Genomic DNA, 9,864 nt, shown 5'->3' on the forward strand with positions numbered 1-9,864 from the left:
TTTTATCACCTAGTGAGTGGAAATCATGTTAAAGCAAATCATGATTCAGATTTGACATATTTTAAAATATATTCCCATCTTTAAAATGGATAAACTAATGCAAAAATCAAAAATGTTTGATCCAAAGCATTTCAAAGGTCCAAAATGTAAGGATTATTTTAGAAACAGGAAAAGTTTCCCGTTTTCCTGTAAACACCTTAATGTTTTCTTCACAGAGCAGTCTCCAGACTTTAAAAGTGAAAGAAGATGATGATGAAAGTGAAATCCAAAATATGCTAGTGGAAAGTACCTAAAAACCAATCAGTTGAACAAATCATGTTGAAATAACATAAAACCCAACAGAAACGTGTCGTCAGTAGTTTGTTGGCGTATTTTACAGGCTAAACACACAGCTTTCTATCAATAATAGCCAAGAAACGTAAAAATTTTCTAGACTTTAACCTCTGTGAATCTTTCTAGATAAGGGTTGTCATGATAATTTGTTTGATGCGAGTAGCTGAAATGCTGACGCATCCTGACTCCGACAGAGAAATCCCAGGAAACCACCAACCCTGCTGTTGATGCAGGAAAACTGGAAAACAATCCAGAACTTTACCAGGATGAGAAAAATCCCAAAGAGTAAACAGCCAAGAAATAATTAAACTTATACAAGTCAAAGAAACTGATGAAATAATGCTGCATTAAGAACTTACTGTGTGTTTTAATAAGCAAATTTGAAGAAAAGTTAAAAAGTTTTCACCCTTTGCTCAAAGAATGTTGATTTATTTTAATTAATTTCCAGCAGATTCTAACAAACTTTTCACTTAGTTTTATGAAAATTATGTCATTTTGCTTCATAATGAACTTTTATGAAGAGTTTAGGTCACAAAAAGAAACCAATCCCACTTCAATTTAAAGTTAATACTGAAACAAGAATATAAACTGATTAAGTCAAACATCAAAATAATAGTTTGGGAGTCACAAAATAAAGAATGTATTACCTGAAAATATAACTGTTTAAATCTGGAAGGTTTCCTGTCATATTCTAAAATTAAAACAAATCTCTCCCATAAAGGTGTCATTTATTCAAGGCAGCTGTTACATATTGGCAGCTTAAGCATAAATAAAGTCAGGACTTTATTGCACACAAGAATCCACAGCTTCTGCATAGTTTGTCTTACTTTCGAGGTGAAGGACAGAAAAAAAGAAATACATTCAGAAACAAGAGCAAACATAACAGAAAAGTCATAAGAAACGTGTAAAGCACATAAAAGTTTGACATTAGGAAACAACATAACTCACTAAATCTTTTCCAACTTAAATCAATAATTTTGTCATAAAAAGAAGACATTTTGGTCCATATTTGCTCCCAACTTAAAGATTTGGTGCTGAAGAAAATCTCAGACAAAGACTCTGAAATCTTCTAATGAAACAAATACTTTACTTGTTCACTCCAACAATGACAGCCTGGAAATAAACTGGGATTTTACGTTGGAGTACAGATTAAACTGAACAAAGTGCTGAAAGCTGGGAATGATCTGGAATGTCAGAATTTAAGAAAAAGCTGGAAACTGAATGAAGACCAAGCTGCACAAAAACATTAAAACATGGTCGGTCTTTGCAGAGTCTTGATGGAGTTTTTGTGGGGATTATAAGAAAAATACTAAGGATTCATTAGATCCAGAACGGTTCTAAACATGGAGAAAACGTTCTGCAGATCAGTTTGATGTTCTGGAATCAAACCTGGATTGTCCAGATGGACTTCTGGGAGTAAATCAAGCTTAAATCCAGGTTTTTGGTCTGAGATAGCTGACCACTAGAGATACTATTGGAGATTGCGTTTTGGGGACATAATTATGTTTTATGGAGCGTTCCACAAAGCTTTTAACCTTTCCTAGGAGGTTTGATTTTCTAGAATGTGAGGCTTCATTTTGGATATGAAAGCACAGTTGCCTTGTTTCCATTGAGCGGTACGGTACGGACTGGTTTGGTACCCAAACCACTGACGTTACGTCATACTAGAGTGACGACTATCTGTTGTCTTTGTCCCAATCAGCAACGTTGTTTTTGTCCTCCAATCAACGGACCATGTTGTGTGTCGCCAGCAGCTTCACCCAAACCGAACCCTTGACCCGATGACCTCCAACTGAAGGAGGAGCAGAACGGTGCGGTTTGGGTCGGTTGTATCTGCCACAAACAAAGCAACACGGTTTGGTGAGAACTGAAGGCATCGCAGCATCCACATCGTCTAAAGGTTTCCAAGTTTGCAGCGATCCGGCTACGTTTCTCATGAATCATTGAAAACATAGCAGGGTCTCCATTCAGTGAAGGCATCTTTAACCACCACCAAGGAGAGATAAAGTATAAACTTTCCCATATTTAGTTAGTTGGTGTTATACAGACTGTTACTAGAGAGAAAAATGTTACTGAATTATCTTTAAAACGGCTCAACCTGCTGTTAACAAAACTACAAAGAGTTGAACATCATCAGCATATGGTGATCTTCTGTTTCCCTTTTTGGTTTGTAGAAAATAAGTTGTGTTAGTTTATTATTAAACCTGGTAAATAAGGATAAGATAAATCACAAAGTCTCATACTATTGGAATTAAAGTTGTGCTTGAAGAGTCGCACTAAATAAACATAAAAATGAAACGTCACTTGAAGGAAACAGTTTTCATCCCACCATCTTTAGCAAACACAAATACGTAGCTCAAGATTAAACCATCATTGGAAAATTTCCAGCAACATTTAATTTAGCTGATAGAAGAAGAAAGAGATTAAAGAATTTCAGATTTTTCTGTTATGCGACCAACAGAACAGCTAACTGGATGTTAATCACATCAAACACAAAGCTAAACTTTAACAAAGAAGAAGACGTCGTCATCAACATGAATACAAAATACATTTTAATCTTTGGTCCACCAAAACGAGTGCTACCAAGACTCGGGTTCAAAATAAACCTCAGCATCTGAGTTATGGCTCGATCCAAACTACTGGTCGCTGTAAAGCTGGTAAAGGTTTTAAATCTGAATCTGTGAACAAGCCAGACCTTCATTTCCTCAGCTGTCTGGAGTCAGAATGGAGGTTTGTTAATATTTTACTGAATCTTTGTAAACCTTGAACTTCTCATCTGAATTTGGGTTCGGCTCTTGAAAATGATTTTCCTGAGGTGAATAAAGGAAATGTATTAAAAAGATGTTTCCCAGCTTGTAAAGTCGGAGAGCTGCCTGAGTGTTTAGTTTTCTAATAAAGGAAATGCAAACAGAGGTGTGCGGTTTTAGTCGGCTGAGGACTGAGATCCCTAATCCACTCTGAAGTTGTTTTCCAGCCGTGGCGTTCAGGCACCTTTTGTGACTCTCTGACTGCAGCGGCAGCAGATTTTCAGAGTTCAAAGAGAAGCTTAGCGCCTCTCAGAGGATTTAACGGATTTACAGAACAACGGTTTGAATCCAGGCCGAGGAAACAAAGAGGGTCTGTTGGTTTCTTCCAATTAATTATGTGATTCAAAAACGGAAAATTACATTTTTAAACAAAAATAATTTCAGAACAACTTCATATCAAACCCAAATGTCCCCTTCATCACCCAAAATAAATTACTGTCCTTCTAACTCCCAGCATAAAGCGAACAGAAACCTTTCAAACGCATCTTAAAGTCTCTCAAACTGATCCTGATGCTTGTCAGCTTTCCTCCAGCCAGGAGGGGGCGTCAGCGCTGGCGACGTTTAGGTGTTCGAAGGCCTGCTGCATGTTTTTCTCCAGGAAACTGTGACATGACAAGCAGTGAGCAGCGACGGCGCTGTGGAGCAGCCACAGCTGGTTGTGGAGGACTTTCACCTGCAGACAGAGAGCGAAGCCACGGTTAATCAGCTGCTGTTCTGTCTTTAGAGAGATCCCATTATGCAAAATTTGCACGTTTTTGTGCTTATATTTTCCACTCCGCCCGTCACCTAGCAACCCAAGGTGAGCTCCAGCACGTTTGGACAGCTGGTGTTACCACTGTACAATGGCTGCTGGAAAAGACAAGTGTTTTGTTGTTGACTTACCATCTAGAAACCACTTCCTGCATTCCTGTTGGTTGTGCAGCAGGCTCTACTAATGTTTTTCAAAGCTGTATGGTTTTATACTTGCTTATTTTCACGTGTGAGTGTAAATGTTGAGTTTATGTGGCCAGCAGCAGCTTATTTGGATTTAAAGTGACAGAGCACTAAAACAGCTCATTCTGCTCAACACAGGCAGAACTGAGCAGAATAAAATCTCTTCTAAAAATTATATTGTGCAAAACAAAGTAACTAACAGAGAAATATTGAGATGTTGTCTGAATGGGAAACTATGCTTTTAGAAAAAGATGGAAACGTGTTCTTGAATATTTCAAAATGAAAAGACCAATAATGTGAACCCAAATGATGCATATCTTTCAGTTTATATATAAATTGGTTAATTTTCTCATATAATTGCTGTAATTTATGTGCATGCCTCCTGTTTTTTGTTTTCTGTGCTGTATAAGTTTTGTTCTTTTTTCTGATCTATATAAATTTTCAAAATATCTAATAAACATAATATTTTAAAAAAGTAACGAACAGGTTTTATACAGCCTGTTCAAGGAAACATAATGGGTCACCTCTAAAGCTGTGGGTTGTTGGTTGTGTAACTTGTCTCATAAACAGAACCTGGCGCTCCGTCTCACCCTGTTCTCCTCCAGCAGCTTGACTTTGACGGACAGATCGTCCCGGACCTTCTCGTACCGCTCCCTCTGGCCCTGGAAGGTTTTCTGGGCCTGCTCCAGCTTAGGCAGGGTGATGGCGTCCCGTGGGCCCATGTTCAGCTCCTCCAGGTCCACTCGGTACGCATCGTACTCGATCCTGGACACCACAGGGGTAAACAGGAAGACCTGTTACCAGAGTACAGCGCCCTCTGCAGCTCTGTGGAGGTATGCGCTCCACCCACCTGGCAGCCTCGTACTGCTTGGCGTTGATCATGGTGTCCTCGATGGTTTTGTTCACCAGAGTGTTCATGTCGGAGGTGAAGGCGTTGATGGCCGACTGCAGGGTCTCTGTGCTCTTCGACAGAAACTTTTGAGCCTCAGCGTTCATGTCGAACTCCACCTGCGGCCACGTTAGGATGATACGACGTGTAAACAAACAAGTCTGACATATTGCAGTGCATTCACCACACCAGGGTCGAACCAGGCTGTAATTTAACTCTACTGTTTGGATGAAGAATCAAACAATTTAACTCTGATCTCAGTCTTGGTTCGGTTGAAGCGAACTCTGGTGCGGTTTCAGTTCATCTGTGAACGCCAAGCAGACCAGAGATCGCTCTAAAAGCAGGAAGCAGACTACAGCGCATGGCATTCTGGGTAAATACAACCAACCAAACATGAGTCTAACGCTAGTGGGAGAAATGATTCGGTGTCTTTTATCAAAGTCAAAAGAGAAATCCTACAACTGCTAACGTCAGACTCTAGTCCACTTTTGTTTACATTTCGTGAAGAAGGAAGTTTCGCTCAGTAGCATCAACGTTTTTGAAGGTTGATGGAAATGGAAAAATAAAAAAAAAAGACTTTGTTTGCTTGAGGTGGTTTGCCCACCAATACAGGTTGATTTTCCATTTTTACACATTTCAAACAGTTGAACAGAACCTAGCCAGTGTTTCCTTCTGTAGTCGTGGATTTCCTCTGGACTCACGTGGAGGTTCTTGGTTTTGAAGCTGAGCTCAGTGAAGGCGTCGGCCATCGCCTTCTGGGTGACGGAGAACTGGGCGAACTGACTGGCCAGCGTCTGAGCCAGCTTGGTCATGTGGTCGTAGCGCTGCCGGTCGTCTCTGAGCAGCTCCAGGCGCGGCTCCAGGTCCAGGTCCACCGTCCGGGAGCCGCGGCCCATCCGCTCGGCCAGAGCCTGCCGGGTGCACTGCGGCGGCAGAGACAGCACCGTCAGATCCGGCAGCCGAGAGCGAAGCTGCTGGGTTAGGCTCCGCCCACCTTGTATTTGCTGATGCTCCACTTGCGGACTCGCTCCAGCTTCTCGCTGGCCAGGTTCTTGTTGCCGGCTTCGATGACCACAGGTCCACCGTTTGGTTTCTGGGGGACGACCGTCACCTCTGGAGACAGAGGAGAAATCAGCCTTACTTTTTATTCAACTTTTATAAAATATGTTCCTTTTATTTCTGCATATTTTTTAAAAATTCTTATGTCATGACAGTGCCTGTCACAGTAAACATTAAAACAATGAATCGGATGATAAATTTAAACAATTACTGAATCAATATTTGTATTTGCATACTGGCTGGCAAGATAAATTTTGCTGGACAATAAATTGCCCCAGAAGTTGTTGCAATAAACGATAATGTTGTTCTGAGGCCATTTTCCAGCAATATCATGGTAATAGTATAATAATGCTGAGACACATTATCAAAACTTTAAATTCTAATGAACATTGAGCACTGGAAGACATTTTTAATATCCAAAATAAATAAACAAAAACTAAAGTCTCTGTAAACAAAACTGTCCTTCTAGAAAGGACTAGATGAAACCAAAACACCAGACTGAAAACTTTTCATCCAGTTTTTGGCAGAAAGAAAAAAACAATAACCTTTATCTTTGCTTTTGTCCGTTTCCACGGCGACCTCTGCTGCTGCGGCCGTCGTCGAACTGTCAGCCGCGTCTTCACCTGTGTGGTTGGAGTTCCTGTTTGTTTCCTGCAGAGAGAGAAAGCAACATATTCACACATTAAACTGTCATTTAGTCCTGCTACAAACACAAAGTTCAACACATTTTATGGGATTTTTGTAGCAAAAACCAACAAAAAGTGGAACATTATTCTGAAGTATTCAAGTTTATTTAATAAACATTAAACTATGTTACATGTTAAAAACAGGACAACCAGCCACCACACTGAATTACTGAGGATTAACAAGAAAAACATGAAAACTAATTGTGTAAAGGAAAAGGAAGGAGATGTCAAAAAAATTAAACAACCATTTTCAGCTGTAATAAATCCTCATTTCTTCACTGTTTTAGTCCTCAGCGTCACCTGAAGGCTTCCCACTGTCTGTGTGACCTTTACAACCCGGGGCTGCCATGACCCTCATCCATATTAGATGAAGCTAAGTTAGCAGTTAGCTTCCCTTCAATTAGCTGAATGTTGTTACTGTTACTCAGTTTGTTAAAACTAAAATAACGAAGCCAAAATAAAACAAAAAACAGAATATTTTTTATCTCTAACCTCTAATTTCAAACTGTTTCTGAATGCATCACGGCCCCAGCAGTAAGAAGTTCAAGGGTCATGAAGCTAACCAATGGAGTTAGCCCGGATCAAAACCCATCAGGGCTGCTATACTGGATATTACTCCCTGCTGCTTTCAGCTTGGGGTCAGGGAGGTCAGAGGTCACAGGAACAGCCATTTGACACAGATGTTGGTGCGTTAGATTCTGCAGCAGAAACGCAGCAGGGCGAGGTCGGTCCTCACAGCAGCAGAAAGACTCAGCGCTGCTGCGTCGCATTAAGGAGGAACGCGTGATGACGCAGCCCTGATGCGCGCCTCAGCAAAGGTCACATCAAACTCCGTTCCCTGGAAACGGACTTCAGTCGCTCCGTCTCATTGGTCCACACTCTGGTCTCACCTTTAAGTCCACATCGTCGTGACGTCTGTCCTCTGGAGGAGTTTCTTCTTCCTCTGTGGTGTTGGACGCGGCAGCGACGTCTCCGTTCTCCTCCGATGCCTCCATCATCTTCTTAAAGTCTAAAGAGAAAAAGTTCAAAGTTTAAAACTTTTAATTAAAGGTCTGTTACTTTCTGCCTTCTCTGTAAAATGACTTAAATTTAATAGCATCTGTTTAAAAACAAGATTTATTTGTAAGTTGAGATGAGATCAGAGTTCTGACCATTTCACTGCTTTCAGGCATCAGGAGTAACTTCAACCAGCTTTAATTTATAATCTGTAACTCATTTATTTACCAAATAAAGATCAGAGTGTGTGACAATAAATGGGAATTAACTGAAGCATAAGTTTTGCTTCAAGAACAATTTGTTTTGGTTTGTTTTTAGATTATATTTTGTATATCAAGTCAATAAACCGACTCATGACTCATTCAGATATAAATTATTTACCTCATTTCTGAGTCCAATCCTCATTAATTTCTCTCAAACATCATGTTATACGTCTCCCTCTGGTGGCCTAAAAGCAAATTACATCCACATCTACATCCATTAAACCGTCCAATGCTGGTAAACGCTGTGAGTCAGCGGCGGCCAGCAACCCCTGCAGTTATGATGGGTTAAAACCTGCTTTCATCAACAGGACGGACCTGAGGTAACGTCTGCACCAGGGAGTCCAACATGTGGTGCAGGGGCCATTTGTGGCCCTCGGACTGACTTACAGCGGACATTTTCTAACAAACACAATATTCTTTTTCTTAAAAAAACAAAAAAAACAACACATTTATCCAGAGACTTTTACTGAAAATCCGACTTTTGCTTCATTCAAATCAACTTTTATAGAATTTTTGTTAAACTTGGCTAAATATAACGAGCGTTTTAAAAGAAAGTGACCCAAATCCTGCTTTTATAACAAAATAAATTAGCTCAGTTGAACCTGAAATATGAAAACTGAATGCCTTTCTTTTAACACACCAAACATTAAAATTCCTTTGTAAATTTTGGACCTGTGATGAATGACATTCCTTTTCTACAAAAAGAAAAACAAAAATCAGACTACTTTATTTGCTTAGTTTAAATTTTATTTCTTCGGTCCATAAATGCTTTAAACTCGATGATTCTGGCCACGTCTGCCCACGGGGCCCACGTCTGCACCTTCCTGTCACTGCTAATAAAAACCTTATATAGGCTGAGTACAAAGTGCACAGATGTCATCTTTTATAACTCATAACGCTGACCTTTGACCTACATACTATCCCGATGGATCACATCTATTGTTATTGAGCAACTGTGTGTTGAGACATTAGGTTGCAGCATAAAACCATGACAGGAACAAACTGAGCCCTGCAGGTATTTTATCTACTTCTGTTTATGATAAGGAAGATGTTTGCTACTTCCTCTCAGAGGGTTTGTTTGTTTATTAAAAGATGACACTTTAAAACCAGAACATGCAGAGCAACAGGTTACTATATAATGAGCATTACGCAGGGGTCCTGAATCAGCCCTTCATTTCCTTATATTGACCTTCAATCACCCAGACTTCCTTGTAACAATCTATAAAATAATCTCCAGTATTTTTAAGGTTTTTGACAACTTTTTACAATAATTTTGCAACATTTAAGCTCCACACAGACTCACAAAGATTATCTTTACACAAATCTCCTAAATGTACCTCACAAGACTCAGTAAGACAGGCAGAAACAAGATTTAAAGACACTAAAAACTTTGCATGCATATTTGAATGAAGCATAAAAACAGTTTGAGTGCAGTTTCCATGATGGGTGTGTTCGTTTCAAAGATCCTCTCAACTTTACTTCCCCACAAACTTTAATTCACAAATTCACAGAAAACTGAGCTTTAGCAGCGGTAGGTCGACCGTTATGACCGTTAACAAAAGAAATCCTCTTTGTGACATTAACAAAACCACAACCAAACAGGCGACAACACACCTACGAGCTTTTTTTTTCTTTTTTTTTACCTGTTAAAAAAAGCGACTCCTCCTTATTTTCGTCCTCTTGTCTTCAACTTTCTATGTGTCGGGTTATTCCTGCGTCTTTGTTAACTTTTTATTTTGGAAAATTATAATAGAGTTGATCTAAAAAGTTAGCGTTAAGACTAAAAGTAGCGAAAAAAGCGACCAACACATCTCCCGGAAGTGTCTTCTGAAAGGATTGTTTGTTGGAGGAAGTGTTCGGTTTATGCTCCTGGGCTCACCTGAGGGGCGGTGACGTGC

The 9,864-nt window shown here is 39.8% G+C and overlaps 1 protein-coding gene across 3 annotated transcripts; it reads right to left on the bottom strand.

The window, feature by feature from the left end:
* Positions 1-1,044: 1,044 nt before the first annotated feature.
* LOC106937717 (arfaptin-1-like) lies at positions 1,045-9,835 on the bottom strand. Of its 3 annotated transcripts, none has more exons than XM_015019363.1 (8): positions 9,610-9,835; positions 7,598-7,716; positions 6,577-6,672; positions 5,957-6,079; positions 5,664-5,885; positions 4,924-5,081; positions 4,664-4,838; positions 1,045-3,813 (listed from the first exon to the last, which is right to left on the bottom strand). In XM_015019363.1, exons 2-8 carry the CDS (start codon positions 7,703-7,705, stop codon positions 3,658-3,660), a joined length of 1,038 nt encoding a protein of 345 aa, XP_014874849.1. In that variant the 5' UTR covers positions 7,706-7,716; positions 9,610-9,835; the 3' UTR covers positions 1,045-3,657. The 3 variants fall into 3 exon arrangements, with proteins under 3 accessions (XP_014874849.1, XP_014874850.1, XP_014874848.1); XM_015019364.1 differs by having other exon boundaries at positions 5,957-6,075; positions 6,573-6,672; XM_015019362.1 differs by having other exon boundaries at positions 5,957-6,075; positions 6,567-6,672; positions 9,610-9,834.
* Positions 9,836-9,864: the final 29 nt, after the last annotated feature.

Source organism: Poecilia latipinna, unplaced genomic scaffold (genome assembly GCF_001443285.1).
Source record: "Poecilia latipinna isolate Pla-1442-1.1 unplaced genomic scaffold, P_latipinna-1.0 Scaffold2420, whole genome shotgun sequence".
Lineage (NCBI taxonomy): Eukaryota > Metazoa > Chordata > Actinopteri > Cyprinodontiformes > Poeciliidae > Poecilia > Poecilia latipinna.